Source organism: Vidua chalybeata, chromosome 6 (genome assembly GCF_026979565.1).
Source record: "Vidua chalybeata isolate OUT-0048 chromosome 6, bVidCha1 merged haplotype, whole genome shotgun sequence".
NCBI classification, from domain to species: Eukaryota; Metazoa; Chordata; class Aves; order Passeriformes; family Viduidae; genus Vidua; species Vidua chalybeata.
In genome coordinates this window covers 10,070,202-10,088,535 of record NC_071535.1, presented here as the reverse complement: position 1 = coordinate 10,088,535, position 18,334 = coordinate 10,070,202, and the positions used below count along the sequence as shown (strand labels likewise).

Genomic DNA, 18,334 nt, shown 5'->3' with positions numbered 1-18,334 from the left:
GTGTCCTCAGCAGTGTCTGGGAAGAATCACATACTCCCACCTGTGTTTCTCCTCCATCATTAGCTGGAACCTTCTGGTCCCATGTCTCTCATTGGCTGACACTTTGTGGACAGCAGCCTTTCACTGGGACAAACACACTGCTAGATCCCATCACACTTCTCCCTGCTGGCCTATGTACTCCAGCTGTGCTGCCGGCCCTGTCACCCCCCAGGTGGGCCTGCTGGGGACTCCCATGTGCTCTGCTGGAACCCAGGAGCAGCCCCACAGATGTGAGCATGTGTGCAAGTGACCTTCAGAGAGCTGAGGTCACACAGCTGGCCACTCCAGGGACACAAAAAACTGAGCAAAGCTGCCTCTGCAGGTTTCCCATTTCACTGTTTCCTCAAAGCTCCCCACCCAGGCTCATCTCCATGCACAACATGGATGGTTCCTACCAGCAGAACAACACCAGAGCCACAATCCTGCTTGGAAAGATACCTGAAGCAGCTCTGTGTGAGCCCTAAAGCAGTGTAACTGCTGAGCATAGAGGAAATCAGCCCATTCTGTTGTACTAATATTGCATTTATATTGTTCCTGGTAGAGGTACTCGCTGTAACCCAGCTAACCCAGCAAAGGGGATTCCTCTCCTACACACAGCTCTGCTCCCAGTGCAGGGAGAGTGTGCAGGGGCCTCTGGGAAGGCAGCATGAACTCGTGTAATTAAAGCCTGGGTCCTAATGTGCAAGTACTGAGAGACCACATGCTGGCTGGCTTTCTTTGTAGCTTGAATAGCGTTCCTTTAATGTAGGTGGGTTGTTTTTTTGGTTGGAGGGTTTTTTGTGCATGTGAGAAACATAAATAGGCCTTCATCTTTTATGCATTTCCTTGTGCCTTCCAGACCCAGAGCTCCTCTCCATCATTTGACATCATTTCTAGTTCTGAAAGATGCATTTACTAGAAAAAGATATAAGGGTGTTTTCATTGCAGTACATCACATTCACATACATAAAATATTAAAAGCAATATAGATGAACCCAAAAAACAATGCAGCACTTTAGAAAATAGTATTAATCTTTCCCCTAGGTGTTAGAGAAGGAGATAAATCCTACCCTGTTAGACATTACAGCCTCCATGGACTCCTAAGGGGAGTGTGTGTCGTGGTTAGAGAAACCACGAGGGTCAGTTATGAGGGGGAGCAAAAGATTTCGTGCTATATGTATGCAGACACAGAGGAATATAAATGTGTGTGTGTGTGGTGTGTGTGTGTGTGTATGCATGCTTACACAGCATTTGTCAGCATTGCCAAGGAGCATTGGTTGTGCCCGCCCTACACTGCTGTCTCTTGAGGACAGAGTGCATTTCCTGAGTCCTCTCCCAGTCTGTTCTGGGTCTTCCCAGAGAAGCCCAGAGGTCCTGAAATCTATGGCACAACGCCATGGAGAGGCCTGCAGGACATGGCACTGAATGGCAAATGTAGCCCAGTGGAAAAAACACATTTTTCTCTAATGGAGAGCCCCACTAAAGGAGCCCTTCAATGCCTTCCAAACATCCTTGCTCAACTCACTGCAGTCAGAACTTGGCCCCAGGTGAGCCCAGGCTCGGTCTCAGGTGACTAAAGGTGATGCTTCTGACCTTCAGCAGTGTCCCCTGGAGACAAGTGCCTTCACAGGTCCTCTCCCTCATATAAGAAGGCAAAACGGTATTCCTCCTCTTAAAGGGTGTCCTAGAGGCTCAGCCCCATAATAACCAATTGCAATATTCACTGAAGCCCAGTAGGATGAGGAAACAAGAACTCAAACCACCCAGGATCACACCCAGCGTGGGACCTAATGTAGCCTCTGAGTTCATTCCTCTTTGCAAGAAGAGCAAGATTTACTCCCAGGGTTAGTGTCTGCATGTTTTTCCAGCTGCTAGCTCTCTCTCCCTATCCCTCAGATCCATGTGCCTCTTCAGTCTGTCAGTTCTTCATTTATGTCCACATGTGTGTTCCCTTTCTCCTCTCCCATTGGGAAGCCTCCCACAGCCCACCCAGCTCCTCCAACGCCGTCCTTCATTTCCCCTCCTGGGGCAAGGCAGCAGGAACCAGCACTGCTCCCATGTCCCTGCTTACTGGGGTTAAAACCATCTCATCTGCTAATGTAGAAGTGCTTTCAGCAAATGCTGTTTGAAAAACATGAGCAAGCATTTATTGAACCTTTAGAAACCTGCAAAATCCTCTCCATTCTGTTATTTTCCCTTTTTTCAATCTTCCCTCTTTTATTTCCCTGTTTTTCTACAGAAAAGTCTTGTATTAATAATTATTGATGTCTCTTTTTTATGGCTATTTGATTCCATATTGCTGCTGAAAAAAAGGGTAAATATAAAAGGTTCCTAAAGCATTTGGAGTCATACACCCACATTTCTCTCCAATATTATCTTGCTTTTCAAAGTCAGACTGAAAAATCTACAATTATTGTAAAAGTTTTTAAAAAAATGTAAAGGTCTGATTCCTTGAAGTTCAGGTGGTCCAGGATTCAGTAGCCACCAAAGAAAGTAAAACCAGAAGCAACAGAAAATATGAAAATCCTTTTACAGGCAGAAAATGTTAATGGGAGAAACATTAAAGGTGTTAATAGTACCAATGCCAGATTCAGCATCTCCTATAAAAGGGGAAGGGAATGTTACTGTTGGCAACCCTAGGCAATGACAGGAAGTATTTATTAGCTCAACGGGATCCTATATTTGCAAGGGTAAATCCAGCCAGCAAGAATTATCGCTCTGTTGACAGACTAGCTAAGGGGCCAAGGAGAAGGTAGGTGGCAAAGTGGGCATTCACTGAGGGCAAGGGAGGGGTGCAGAGCCCCCAGAAAAGCAGCATTCCCCAGGCAAGGGGGTTCCCAGGGCTCCCGTCCTGCCCTGCTCAGAGCAGCTCACAGCTGTGGCCGCTCTGATGGTATTTTTATGAATGGTGAAAGGAGACTTTGGCCCAACCAGTCACAGAAGTACTGGGCTAAGAGAGAGAAGGGCAAAAGAGAATAAAAGCAGTGAAAGGTGATTAATGCTATGTAGTTGTAGGTAGATGTTTGCCTATAAATCATGTGATGGTATGTAACATTAAAAGAAAATTGAAGCAAGTTATTCAAGGGGAAACTCCATCACATATGGAGAAAACTCTTCAGCTGTACACCACAGGCTTGATTTTCTCTGCTCAGAATACCTGCAGCATGCATGGACTTCACTGCCAACAGGGACTATTCATTTATTATGGTTATATAGTGCCAGGCACTTGAAACAAGTCCTACAAAGCTCTGTGATTCATACAGACCACAGACCTAATCCCAGAATGTTTATTGTCATCAGTGAAAAAAGGCTAAGCTGTGACAGGCACTCTTGGCCAGGAAGAAGCAGAGCTGGTGCCCTGACTATTTTGGGACAAAGACGTCCTGTTCCTCCAAAGCCTGAGCTGAGAGTACGTCTTTCCCACTGGGAAGCACCAGCCAGGCTGGCTGCAGGGGCAGCCAGGGGGAACCTGGCCCTCTACAGCAACTTCAGATGCCTGTTCAGATAAATACAGATGCAGATGAATAAAGGACTTGAGTTTATTTTTTGTGTGTGTTTGAAATTATAATAGTCTTGATTCTTGCTTTTCATTTTGATAATAATAAAGCGTTCCTTCTAATTCATTTTGCTTTTCTATGCATCTTGAAAACTGTCCTGTGCTTAGATGATAAAACATCCCCTCTCCCTCCAAAAGTGTTTTTATGTTCCTGTGTGATGTGAATTATAATCAAGATTGAGGCAATAACATTAATGTGATATTTTTCCAATTCGGTTTGAAGCTATTGACCTTCTACCCTTTGTAGCCATAACACTAGGTTGTGATAAAGAAATTCAGGATAAACATGCAAATAAAGTATTTCTTCTTTGCTTTTGCAAAGAAGAAATTTTTTGTTGTTTATGATTATAGAGTTAATTCATAGTTCAACCCCCCCCCCCTTGTTTCAGTAGCACATATAATGTTGCTGACTTTGTCTGGGTAATTATCAAGGATGCCTTCAACACAGAAGCACAGCAATAGAGATGCCTGCGATATCCAGTAACTTTTTGGGCAGTGGGAAAGCTCCAAAGGAAAGCAGATGTTGGAAAAGGCTTTGGAAAAGGTAGAGAGAAGGATCTAAGTAATTATAGGCCTGTCTCCTGACACGAGTCCCAGCAATATAATGGAATGACTCATATGGATCCAGATTAACAAAGAATCAAAGGACGAAAATATCATTAATGCCAATCAGCAGGAGTTTATGGAAAGAGACCCTTTCAAACTGACTTATTATCTTTCACCAAGGAGATTGTAAGGTTGAGTGATAAATGTAACAAAGCTGATGTAAAACACTTGGATTTCTTTAAGGCCTTCAACTTGTTGCAGCAAGACAAGGTGATTAAGAAACCGGAACAATCCAAAGCCAACGTGACACATACAAATTGATTGTCTAACTAATCATCCCTGAGACACCACCACGAGGTTCCTGGAAGGGTGCTCAGGGCATTGTGAGCAGCAGGCATTGCTCCCTGGGTGCCACCCTGGGACCCTCAGCTCAGTGTCCCACCCTAACCATTTATTCAGTCCTCAGTCCTTGCACCCCTTCTCTTTGCTTGCTGGAAGACCTCACTAATCAGCTGTGTTTTCTCAGAGTTGTTTATTTTTTTCCTTTCCCACCCTGGATGGCTTGCGCATTGTGTGAATTTTCAAGGTAGCAATTACTTACCGACAATTCTTTAACATCAGAAAAATGCAATATGGTCCCATAACCCTGCACAATTGGTTCTTCATCTTCAGCAGCTGATATTTTACCAAGAACTGTACATTGCTGATAAGGTTTGTGGATGACACCAAGACAGAGAAAAAAGGTAAAAAATAAAGGATGTGTCACCAGTACAAGCAGACCAGTTTACAAAATTACATTCAGATGAACAATACATATTTGAGTATGACCAAAGGTAAAAATCACACCTGTAGGAATAATAATAATAAAGGGCAGTTTCAATATAGGAGATACCATATGGAAGGGAAAGGTCAGAGATACTGAAAAGGGCACATGAGACACAGCTGAATGTGACTTTCCAGAGTTCAGTTACAGTATCTGAGAGGGCTAAATGGGTTCTTTGGCTGTGGCATCAGCTAAATAACCTACATCATGTCTGCATTTGGGTTTCACATTATTACAGATGAAAAACCATGTTCACATCTGGTATCCACAGCACAAACCAATGGATAAGGTAGAAATGAATCAGATGAAACATGCATGCTACTGCTTACAAATTTGGATAGGATGCCTTTTGATAACAGACCCCAAGACTTCAATCTCTTTAGTCTCTTGAAGAGATGGATGTGGGCTGAGCTGGGTCCCGATTTGGAGTAAAAGTCTGATCATCCATGACACAAAACCAGTGTGGGAAGGTTCCCATAGCTGGAAGATGTCATTAGTAGGCATATCCAGAACAGAAGCAAAGGTTTCTAAAAGCAAGGAGGAACAATCACATGGGCAGTCGTCCTAAATCACTCACTGATTCCTTGCCTCTGGTAATATTTAAATAAAAGATGCAATCCAAATCAAACACAACTTACTTCAGGGAAATACACAGAGGGACTTCAGGGCTTGGTTCTGCTAAAAATTTGAAGACTATATGAGCAACAACCTGAGTCTTCACCTGAAGTGCCTTCAGAAAATACCGAAGCTCAGCCTATGTCTGGACCTCAACACACAATCTTGTATGAACAAAGTGGATTTAACAACTGTGAGCTATACCAATTTTTAGGGTACCCTGTACCCAAAAGCCCTGGAATTTTTCTTACTGCTACAAAACAATTACTTCCCACTATTGCTTGGGCACACCAATTCTTAACCAGCACTTGAAAATATGACATGTTCAGGAGTCATCTATTCTTTTCCCCTCATTGTGAATAGAGTCATTGATTCAGTATCAACCACACAGGAAATGGCATAGGAGGCACAGTAACATGCCTGACTTAGATGGCAAAGCGTCTAGGATATTGCTTTGGTGGGGTCATGTGCAAAGAATGGAAGAGGCTTGCTATAAAACACATATTTTAGCTTCAAACATACAGAGTTAAATTCAGAGCTAGCATCACCACCAACTGGCTACTTGTCCTTTGCATTGCCTTCGTAACCCACATGGCATGAGGGTCATGGAAAGCCAAGGAGGTATTTTCAATCCTCTGCTTCTCTAAACAGTGACCTTGTGCCAAACCATGAGAGCAATGCTCTCACCGGCTCCCCGCAGCACTGTGATTCTGTCCTGGAGCTATGATCCATACAGGCATTTACGTCAAATGGCACTGGAATTAGTGCAGTTCAGGCACTTGATAGCGATGCCACCATGAAGGTTCATGTGTCATGCACCACTCTACATGGCTCTGCAGGCAAAGCACAGCATGCCCCGCCTACGGGAAGGGAAGTAACTGAGGCATGCAGGTCAGGAATGACCAGTGTTTGCTCCTGTTTGCCCTCGGCTGCAGCCCAACGCCTGAACCTCTCCTCACCTGAGCAACGCGTCACAGCGCCACAGCCACTCTGCTGTCCCTAGGCACTTGTATGGACCAAAGGGAGAAGTTAACACACACAAAATCTTCTCCCACCTCTCAGATCTCAGTCTCTGCTTGACATGAAGCTGAGAAGGAAGATCTTTTCCCTATCCAAGGTTTTCTCTGCTGCCAACACCACATTTTGCTCTGGCCTTGCAGGGGGTTGCACTTGGGCCTCATCATAACTGAGCATGGACTATTGATTCAGGTTGCAGACTGTAATCAGTCCTTTTCTATCAATAGCTTTGTCATTGACATTTAAAAAATCACATGCTTCTTCCTACCATAAAACCTTTTTAAGATTATGTATTGTCTGGAAGTTAAGATTTTAAAACCAAATACAAATATTGATTTCAAATGCAAGGAGTGACTTCAGTTCTAAAGACAGCACTAATGATAAAACAATCCTGGAAATCTTTCATTGCATGGAATTACCTTAGAATGTCTACAAGAAAAAAGGCATTGGAATAAGAATTAATAATATTAGCTATATTCCAATGGATGTAACATATTTTAAAATGTGTTTTTCAAAGGCTTAAGGAAAAACCCAAAAAGTTTCATCAGGGTTAACGACGATCAATCTAAACTGGAATTTCTGTATAAACTGAAATGATTTAATACCTGGGCAGGTTTCCAGCTAGTAAGCACTGTCATAGCTGCAGAGCACAACAGAGCACCTATAACAATTACATTAGCTGATTCTCTACTTGTCTCTACCAATGGATGTCTTTCAGTCCCCAGCCTTTAAAGAGCAGTGAGTGGAATACAAATTCCTCAGTCAGTTCTGCATTTGTAATCCTTCTTCCAGAATTAAGGCTCAAAACCTGTGCATATGAATACATTAAACTTAATCCTTATGTTTTGCCCAGCAGTTGTAATCAAGTCCAACATTTTTTGCTCTGACTGCAAATGCTGTTGGAGTCTACTCTGTGCAGTGCAGTGTTAAGAGGTTCTTAGTGTGGCTTTTAATGTCCAGAAGAAAAAAAATTCTAAATTCTTCACCACAGTGATGCTGTTCTGTATCTTATTGTTTTCTCTGTGAGGTGGCAGCCAAATGAGTGACATAAAAAAGGCACCTTAACTAGCAGAATCTGCTTCCTGTATGGTTTTGAGTCATATTCTCCAGCCCTATTGCCAAAACCAAGTTTTTATAACTGCTAGCAATGTAGACAGTACAGCTCAAAACACAAATTGCAGACTATTCTGGTAAGATACAAACATTATCATCAAAGTCCCCCTTACAAAATCTCTGCCATTATTACTAGTGATAGTACAAGAACCAGAAAGCATGACAGGATTATCAGACTGCTTTCTGAGTTTTCAAAACCTTTACATAGGAAAAGAAATCACCTTTTGATTTGCGAATGTGGCTTAAATAATACCTGACAATACAGAATATTTATGGACAACAAAGAAAGATGAAACCCATACATTCAGCTTTTTTCTATGGCCCAATTTCTAAGAAGAACATGAATACATTTTGAAATTAACTTATCTGTTTAAATGGGAGAAGTAGAATATAGCAACAATGAAATGTAGAAGAAAGCACCTGCTACGCAGTTTATCATTCCCTGTGCAAGTTTTGTTACACAGTAAAACCAGCTCTAATCAATGTTGTCATTTAATGGCAATAAAATAGCAAAATCAGCTACTGTTATTTTTGTGGTCTTAAGCACTTCTTCAGAAGTTCTTACTTCAAAATCCCTTTGCCAATCAAAAACATGACTCTGAAAGATACAGCCATCCCCCCTACAGCTCCCTTGCTCCCTGTGCCCTTTCCCCAGCCCCTTCAAATGGACTGCAAGTATTAAATGTAGGCTTTATCAAGGGCAATAGTGGAACTCCTACTGTATCAACAGGCCCTGGAATTCCATCTATCCACCATTGTACAGTTCAGATTTTATCAGAGTGACTACTGCTTCCACAGAGCAGAAATGCAAGTATGTAAAACACAATGCTAAGTTTAATGCCTCTTCATGCCCGTGCACAGAACTTCCACAGATCAGGACAGGCACACTCCTAGGTGCAAACAGCATTACGTGTACTTCTCACACTCTGCCAATCGCTCCAACGTGGGCAGCTCAGCCTTCCCATGCTGGCTGGAGTGAGAGCTCTAGGCTGGTAACAACCCAAAGAAACCTCTGCCCAATTGTTACCCTTTTTCTGACTCTGCCATAACTCAATTACAATTTTTTACAAACACATTGTAAAGAACATATTCTACTGGCAACCAAAAAGAAAAAGATGAAGCAGCAGCCCTGTGGCAAAAGCAGAGTCAGGAGATCTGGATACTTTTTCTGGCTTTGCTTTAGGCTTCGTGACTGACCTTGACAAATTGGATATAGACAAAACCCACTCCCTGCTCTGTGCAAAGGGTCCTGCCTGCTTCCCAGGGAGAGTGGCTCTGCTATGACTATGTATGGTCCGAGCAAAGACACACATGGATGTGCATGTACACACAGAAATACAAACACTTGCACAAGAGGTGAGTCCTGAAATCCAAAATTCCTGTCATTGACACAGAGCAAGACATCAGCTTAATGAGAGTTTGGAAGGAAAATCTGCAGGTCAGATGTTGTAGAGCATTTTGTAGTCCTGATGATGAAGTAACAGACATACACGTTATTGGGTGGCATTCAAAGGCCCTCTTTCCTTGCTCATGTCTCTAAAAGCAAGGAAAATATCACCTACATTATAGGATGGATTTCGGGGCTGAGCTGGCAAATATTTATGAGAGCCATAAAGTTTAGAAGTCTAGTTTAGTCTTTCCACTTTAGAAAGACAAAATGTTACTGCTAGGCTGCCAGATCCACAGATATGCCAAGTTTCTACAAATCCCACCAGACCCAACTTTTTTTCTACAGAGGTTCGCATTTTTTCTGTTAAAAAAAAAAAAACACACAAAAAAAAAAAAAAAAAACAACAGAAATAGGTTTGGTTTTAAACCACCTACATACTGAATATACAGAAGTAATTTCTTGTTTTTCATTCATAATTAGATCTACTCATGACTACACCAAGATCTTCTTTATAAACTTAAAAGGGATTATGCAGAGTAACTACTGGATACACAAAGAATGTTTTGATAGCCCAGGCTTCCACCCTTCATCAACAAATGAGCCAAGCATCAAGCTGGTATGAAAATACAGTGCTGTAACACTGTATGGGTGTCTGATGGCACCAGGTGAGATCTGCCAGCAGCAGCCTCAGACCCCTGCCAGGTGTGAGCTTCCTTCTGTAACACACACCATCCTCTGGGCTGAGGAAGCCCAAGAAAAGGAACGACATGCTTTGGCAGATGGCCCAAGGACAGAACCCTGAACATGGATGCCCATTGCTGGACTACGCTGGCCTGTGTCCCTTCCCCTGGCTGTGAGTGGGCAGTGGGGTCTGTCCCTTTCCCCAGCTAAGGGCTGGTTCTGCAGGGAGATCTGCCCTTTCTCCAGCCACTCTGCAGCACCATCCCCTCTGCACCACGGCGCTCCACAAAACCTGAGCTCCCCACCACACCACATCTCCTGCCACGCCAGGGGGGCCACAGCTCCCTGAGGGACTCTTTATAGAATCAAAATCAGAGACTTTTAAGGGGTTGAAAGAACACAGTGCCAACCCCCTGCCATGGGCAGGGACATCTCCCACTAGACCAGGTTGCTCAAAGCCCTATCCAGGCTGGGCTTCAACACTTGCAGGGATGGGGCATCCATAGTTTCTCTGAGTAACCTGTTCTTGTGCCTAACCACCCTCACGGTAAAAAAAAAATCTTGCTAATATCTAATCCAATTTTCCCCTCTTTCAGTCTGTACCCATTACTGTTTGTCCTATCACTACAGCTCATCATGGAGCGTCCCTCTCTAGCTTCCCTGTAGCCCCTCTCAGATACTGGAAGGTTGCTGAGGTCCCCACACCACCTTCTCTTCTCCAGGCTGAACAGCCCCAACTTTCTCGATCTGTGTTGCGGAAATGCTCCAGTCCTCTTATCAACTTCAAGGTCCCCTCTGGACTTGCTCCAACAGTTCCAGGTCCTCCTTGTGTTGGGGACACCAGAACTGGATGCAGTGCTCCAGGCGGGGTCTCACAAAAGCGAACCCTGCTCCAAGCTGTGCCGCCCCGGGGCCGCTCCGATCCCCGGAGTACAGCGGGGCCGGCACGGAGGGCAGGGCCGGTCCCCGGGAGGGCAGGGGCCGATCCCCCGAGGACAGCGGGGCCGGCACGGAGGGCAGGGCCGGTCCCCGGGAGGGCAGGGGCCGATCCCCCGAGGACAGCGGGGCCGGCACGGAGGGCAGGGCCGGTCCCCGGGAGGGCAGGGGCCGATCCCCCGAGGACAGCGGGGCCGGCACGGAGGGCAGGGCCGGTCCCCGGGAGGGCAGGGGCCGATCCCCCGAGGACAGCGGGGCCGGCACGGAGGGCAGGGCCGGTCCCGGCCCCGAGGCCCCCGCACACGCCGGGCGGGGGGCGGGACCTTCCGGTTCATGTCGGCGCTGGGCTGGCGCGGAGGAGCAGCGCGGCCATCTTGCCTCGTCCGGGAGCAGCGGCGGGGCGGGCGGGCGGGGGGCAGGCAGGGAGGGAGGGAGCGGCGGGCGGGTACCCACCGAGCGTCCGCAGCCCGTGGGGCGCCGGCCTTCTCGGAGCCTGGGGCGGGCCGCGATGCGAGCGGCGGCGCGGTGAAGCGGGGCCGCGGCGGGGGAAGGAGAGGGCAGCCCCCCGGGCGGCGGGCCTGCGCTAGCCGTGCCCCGGCGGCAGCGGAGAGAAGCCGGGCTGCGCGGCGCCCCGCTGCCGCCTCCTCCCGCCCGCCCTGCGCTCACCCCCTCCCCCCCGGAGCCGCTCCCTCGCCGCCTCCCTTTCCCCGGCTCCATCCCTTCCCTCGGCTCCATCCCCTCCCCGCTGGATGAGGCGGCCCCCTGCCCGCTGCTGACCCCTGCGGACCCCGGCTGTAGGATGAGCCCGAAGGACTCGGAGGGGGCGAGGCCGCTCCGCTCCCTGAGGAGGATCTAGTGGGGGGGCACCGACGCGACGCCGCCCCCCGCCAGGCACCTCGTCCTTCATGGTGGCTCCCTGCGACCACCATCTCGGAGCAGACGCGCAGCCCGGGGCCCGTGTGTGTGTCTGTGCGCGCCGCCGCCGCGGCCGCCCGAGTGAGGGAAAATGTCCACTCGGACTCCATTGCCCACGGTGAACGAGCGCGACACCGAGAATGTGAGTACCGCGGCCGCGGGGGACCCGCCGCACCGCGCCCGGCCCCGCGCCGCCCGGTCCCGCCGCGCGGGCATCGCCCCGCGGGGCGCTGTCAGCAACCGCCCGCCGCCTGTACGCTGCCCAAATTGCCGATTTATTCTGAATTGATTATTTTTTTAACCCCTCCACAGCACGGTTCGCCGGCTCCGTGGCGTTTGCGGGCATCCCTCCCCCTCCCAAACCCGGTGTCCTCTCTTTAATTCCCTCTGTATTATTTGAGTGTCGCAGGCTGCGAGGATCGGGTTGGTTATGTCGCTAACGGGGATCCACGGTGGGGAGGGGAGTGCTGGGGGGGTGCTGCCTTCTCCTGATATGCAAAGTTACTGCTAAAGCACCCCAATAAACCTCTAGTAAACAGATGGGAATAATTCAGCTTGGCTAGGGGTGGGCTAGGTGACCTAGATAATAGGCCTCTTCCCTGCTTAATTTGCAGGGTTCTGGATGGTAATGACGCTGTTAGGCTAGTCACCTGTTCAGATGACATTAAAAGGGTTTCTTTATTGGAATTACCCTTTGCGCAAGGGAGCCTGTTCCCTTCACACCGAATGCCCCCCCCCCCCCTTTTTTCTTTTACCTTGACAAAGCCAAGGTTTAGGAATTGACATTTTATTTACAAAATTAAGTCAGTCACAAAGGTCGAATGCTAGAGGAAGAAAGAACAAAAAAAAAAAAACTAGTCCTACCACATGAGCGTATAGCAACAAACGAAGCTCTGTAGGAGACTCCCTTTCTGCAGATAGAAACTGTGTTTCTCCTAAGTTAAAACTTACTTGATCCTGGTGTATCCTGTCTAACCATTTTTCTGCATAGGTTCTGACATGTCTCCAAATGATAAACAGAAGGGAGTTGTCACTCACTGTAGTCTAAAATGAGTTGATCGGTGAACTTTGTATTCAGCTTTTTGTAAAGGCTATCTGATATTCTTTACAAGACAGATGCTAAGCTTGATGGAGGAGGCGGGTTTTTTTGGTTTTTTTGTTTGTTTTGTTTTTTGTTTTTTTTTTTTTTTTTTGTTTTTTTTTTTGGTTTTTTTTTTTTTTTTGCGAGGGCTTCTTATGTTTTGGACAGGCATAAAAGGTGGAAACTTTGGTTAAAGATCAGGAAAAGCTGTTGGATTGTTCCAGACCATAAATAGTCCGAGAAAAGTGATGGTAGCCCCATTGTTTAAAACAAGACCAGACAAAGCGTTAGAAAACATGCTGCATGGAACAATTACTGCATTACTAGGGATTTAGATTTTATTGACATAATAGGCACTTCTAACTTCTGTGATCTTTATTTGCTTTAGCACTACATGCAACCTGCAGGCTAAGGGCTGTATTGAGCAAAAAGCCAACTAAGCATATTTGGTTGTAAAATCTCAATGAGCTTCCTGTCTTGTGGAAGAAAATAATTAAAATATTATGCAGCCCTTCCTATGCCATGGGGAGAGTTGAAGTTGAAACATACTCTACAAAATACTGTGCAGAGTTTATTTGGATGATTGTTTTAGTCTATACCAAACCCACCTGGGGTTTTCAAGCTCCATGTGAATGTATGGAGGCCACATAGTAAATCATTTTAGAAAGTGTTCAGATCAGATTCCCCAATTAATTCAAACTTTACTGTGGATAACTTAACAGTGGAAAGACCTAATAATGTGCTCAAGGAAACATAATTATTCATAAGCTGTGTGTTCTAGCACTTGAAGTTAGGTTTTTACATGTCTTCCACTTAAGGTGCCTTGTTCTCACGTCAAAATATTGGTCTAACACTTCTGTTTAGTTATCTTCATAATTTGACATACATGGATTGTCTTGCTTGCAGATAAATTGCCTTAGGTTTAGAATAAGGCATATTTTTCAACTGCTGTATTCTGTGCCAGTGTCCACAGAAATAGCTGTAGGTAGTGATATTGACAGGGAGTGATTAATCCAAGTACTTGCCAGATCCAGTGAGCCAAGCCCCCCACCCAGTACAATACCATATTCCTCAGGAAGCTCTCTGATGTTTTGGCCATCAGCTATCTAGAAATTTACCAAACTATTTTGTTATGCCTTAAAAACTAAATTTAAATCTGACATTTAGTCTGTCTGAATTACCCCTACAGCTGTGCAATACCAAATGCAATAATTTTGATACTTCAGCTAACTGTTCTTTACCCCAAATCTGGATGTGTTATGTTGGCAGGTAAATTGAGCCTTGGTTCATTCTCTTTCACATAAGAGAAGTCTAATTATTTAATATTCAGAGGACTGTTTGAAGAGGCTTAGGAGGTGCTAAGGTATTCAGCTAGACTTTGGGCCATGGTTGTGGACCCCATTAATGCCTTTTCTCAGCTTGGAAGGTTACCACTGCTGACAAAGGCTTGGCTGGTGTTGAATCTGGTGGAAGTGTGCTGATCATAGCTTATCCATGCCTATACTTGCAGTTTTGAAAATGAAGTTAGCCTCCAGAATGACAGTGAGTGTAAATTACCATTGTCTGTGCTTGCAGTTAACCACGTTCAGCAGTTGGCAGGTCCTGTTGAATAAAAAAGTGTAATTGCCAGTACTTGATTTTTATTTTTTTTTCCTAAGGCTTCTTATCAAGACATGCTGAAGTGGAAATACTGTCACAGTGATTTTCCCCAAAAGCTACTCAGAGCTACCAAGCCTTTAGTGCCTTTGAGATTAAAGAATTTGGCTCCGAGTCACCTGGTTTTGAGAGGAAAGGCATCCCAGATGACCTGTGATCATAGGAACTTCACACTTGGACAGTTGGAAGCTGGCTGTTGGCCTGCAATGAGCTGGCTCCTCACCACAGAGGCAGAGCAGCTCCTCTCTGGCCATGTCTTGTGCAGCAGTGGCTGCCAGCTGCTTAGGGGACAGAAGTGTAGGACAGGATCAGATCTTCTGTCTTTTTTCAAAATATGTCCTGCACGTGAGAAAGAAAGCAACAGAGACAGCAGAGACCTCCTTCATGTAAATCTGGGAGACAGGATAGACACAGAAGAAGGACTTTAGATGACAGAAGAATGAGTAAGCCTGTTTTACTAGTGATGAGAAGGAAGGGAGAGAAGATGGAGGAGAATAGTGTGGAAACACAGTGGAAGACAAAAGATGAGAGGAGTCACAGAGGAATGTGCATATGGCAGGATGGAGGACAACCAGTGACAAAGAAATAGGAGCAGAAGGAACAAGATTGTGAGGAGTAGGACAACTATTCATTAAAAAATATTCAAAGAGTGGGAAGATGATAGCAAACTATAGATGGAAACAAGGAAATACAGGTGGTATGGAGGTTGGAAGATTACTTTTTTTAACAGCATGAAATAGAAAAGAAAAATCTTGGATTAAAGAGTTTAATTAAAACCTCTGTTCACTGCACAGCTGTGGTTTTTTTGGGGGAAAAAGGGTAACTGTTTTGAATGTGTTGGTTCTGCAGGCAAATCTGAATTAAAAATTTAAGTAATTTGAGGAAAAGCAAGACTAAAATATACTCTTATCTCCATGACTGTGCCTAATGTGAAAAATTTGCTATTGAAAAATACCAGCATGATGGCAACTGTGCTTGCACAAAAGGATTTTGTGCAGCAGAAGTACCACCTTTTTTTTTTTTTTTTTCTTTTCTTTTAAAAAGATTTAGTAAAGGCAGGGTTAGGTTTAAAATACAAACCTAACCTAGTTAGGTTTAGGGTTAAAATACAAAAATGTATTTTAAGATACTGGGAAAGTTAGTGCAGTATGTCTTGGTTTATTACCAATTAACTATGAAATGCATTAGAGCATTTGCAGACAATATGCAAGCTTGCATTGTTCTATATATTATTTATCAGTCTTCTCCTATTACAGATAGATCTGTAATTTGAATGCTTTCTTCCGTAGCATGAAATCCTGTGGGTTCTTTTAAAGAAGGGAACTGAGGAGGGAAGTGTTCCTGTGGCCAAGAGTTCTGACAGATTTTCTTCTACAGGACCATCTACACTATTCCATATTTTTCACCAGTTGTAATAAATATTCTGGTTTGAATTAAAGTGGGCGAAGATGGCAAAATAACTAGAAATAAAAAATATTTTAGGAATTCACCTGGCATGTATTTTTTAGTGCCAAAATTCCCCAGAGCAGAAAAAAAACCCCGACGCCCAATAGGCCTGGTACTGTGTCCTCAAAAGTACCTGGTGAGGCTGCATGACATTGCGAGTCATCAGCTGCTAGTATTTTCACATTTTTACAGTGAGACATTGAATTCTCAGCTGTGCTGAGCAGCCTGTGCTGTGCTGTTTAATCAGTTGGTTTCAGTCAGCTTGCACTGATGGGAGGCTGCTGGGGGCATCAGCCTCGGGTGCCCCTTCCCACCCGCGGTTTGTGCCAGCACTAATTATCGTGGGGCTGTGAGATGAGTCTGGTCAGTTCTGATCCAACTGGTATAAACCCTTAAGAAAAGTGGAGTTATCCCCATTCTGTGGCTGTAAACAGAATGTCCAGTTCAAATGGGGAAGGGTAGAAATGCTTCCTAGTGTTTTTGGTTTGAATTAAGCCAGTTGTAGCACAGTACCCTACGGCTAGGGTAACTTGAGTTGTGCCACAACTACAAACAGATACATATTTACAACAGTGTAATTTGGGATAGTTTATTCCTGGAAATAAACTTTTCTCCCCCCTTTCTTACATTGTTTCAATAACTCAGAAAAACTAGATTGCAGGACCTTACTCTAGAAAATGTTACATAGTTAGACTTTATTCGTTAGCACCACCAAAGGTGAATTATGTTGTAGTCTTAGAAGTAGCAGTCTGAAAAACAGAACATAGCTACAGGAATTGCTGAAAGAAAATAAATGAGAGTAAATACAGTATTTAGTACACTGAACGTCACAGTCTTCTTCCTAGCTCTTGTTACCCACTCACCTGGTATCCTTACCTGCTCGACTCTCCATTTTAGTTCTAGCCAAAAGATATATTCATGTTGATGTAAGCGGACAGTTCCTGTTGACAGCATATCTCAGGTGACTCAAGTCAAAGGAATTCAAAGAGTGGAGGCATTTGTCTCTCCCAATCTCCATTTCATATGACATATAAGTAGCATGTGTCTGCAACTTCCTCTTCTCCTCAGTCAAGTAATGCTGCCTCATGGGTGTCAGCCAGATCAAAAATGGAGGTCACTTTTTTTTTTAGGCTCATGGCATATCAAGGTTGGCTCTGCTTAGCGTGGAGATCATCTGCTGCTAAAATGTTTTAGAACATAACGATAAATAAGTGTGTACTGCTCTTAAAACATAAACCTGAAAGATACTGAGCACACCTGTGATGAGGAAGAAACCCTTGTGTTAGGAGGAATTCTTGCCCCATAAAGCAGCAAGTTGCTGAGCTCAATATGTATATATATACATATAAATAGAAATTGATTTTAAAATAAAATTTGCTCCTGCAGGGTTAAAGCCAAAGCAAAGCTTTCTATCTACAAGCTCAATGTGGTTTTTGAAAACCAACTGTGAGGTGGTTGGGTTTTTTTCTTTTTTGTTTAGCATGTAATTACTGACAGTGATGATTCTGGAAACAACTTAGTTGGCAGTATTGTTGATGAAGAATAGAATATGGTTGGCTCTTTAGCTATTATTCCCCAGGCTGATGTCAATAAATATCCATTTTAATCAGCAGTAAAGGAACTTTGGCTGGAAAGATATGATGAATGTCAGATCTTGATAATGTGAAGCAACAAAAGAGCTTTTAAAGAGCTTTTCTAACCGGCACCAGACTTATCTTTTTGATTATATAAGCAGGATTTCTTCACTGTTGTGTTATTCAGTGCTAATCATGGAATTACAGATTCACTCTCTTTCATATGCTGTATAGACCATGAACCAAATACTGCCAAACACATTGCAGAGGCTGTAGTGATTTTCATGGGAGGACTCTTGAGACAGATCCTGCCTTTGCTGAAGACTGTTAGTGCTTTGCTGTCAGCACTTGCCCACTCTGGTCTTCAGGGCACTGCTGCACTTGTCACTAGTAATTCCCACTGCAATTCCCACTGCTGGTCAGTAGCCAGAATTAGGAGTGTGCAAGTGTTGCTTTGGGTAGCAGTGTTCCCTGTGCCAGGTGAAGGTGTTCTGTGTCCCTGCTGTCCACCTCCATTAGGCTGCCTAGTGTAGGGGGTTCCATTGCTGTGCTCATTTTGAGCTGGGTCTGCTGTGTCCTGAGTGTCACTCCTGTTTTTTTCTTTTATTTTGCCTTCCCCACTGAGGTGTGGAGAAACTAGGAATGTGTGTCAGAGGTATAGCTTCCATGTGCTAAAGGCTGTTTACTCTTCAGGTTCCCCCTTTAATCTGGTGGTTTGACAGATCTGACCTAATTAAAAGAGCCACTCGTTTTCATGAATGTCATACCAATTACATGAATGAACACTATGACAGGCTGAGAACTGCGCAGTGAAATCTTCCCCTTTTGACAATGGAAGCATCCCAATTAGTGTTTTCTTTCCCTTAACATCTATATTATATTTCTAGAAGGTCTGCTTGTCTCCCTTGATGAATTCTGACCCTTTCAGTTGTTCCACTCGATTGCAACATCCATAATGGTTGGACTG

At 44.7% G+C, this 18,334-nt stretch overlaps 1 protein-coding gene and 1 long non-coding RNA gene across 16 annotated transcripts in view; both read left to right on the top strand.

Moving 5' to 3' along the window:
• Positions 1-11,152: 11,152 nt before the first annotated feature.
• The window catches only part of MARK3 (microtubule affinity regulating kinase 3), a 65,535-nt gene continuing 58,353 nt past the window's right edge, over positions 11,153-18,334 (top strand). For 4 of the 15 annotated variants that reach the window (XM_053944474.1, XM_053944484.1, XM_053944476.1 and 1 more), the window contains exon 1: positions 11,154-11,752. In XM_053944474.1, the coding sequence (XP_053800449.1) occupies positions 11,702-11,752 (51 nt within the window). In that variant the 5' untranslated portion in view covers positions 11,154-11,701. Of the gene's footprint in view, positions 11,753-18,334 lie in introns of all 15 variants that reach the window. The other 11 variants (XM_053944480.1, XM_053944479.1, XM_053944481.1 and 8 more) reach the window with 4 other exon arrangements.
• Positions 11,822-15,136, top strand: LOC128789038 (uncharacterized). The gene is made up of 2 exons (XR_008431288.1): positions 11,822-12,033; positions 14,350-15,136. It is a non-coding gene; the product is annotated as an uncharacterized LOC128789038 (long non-coding RNA).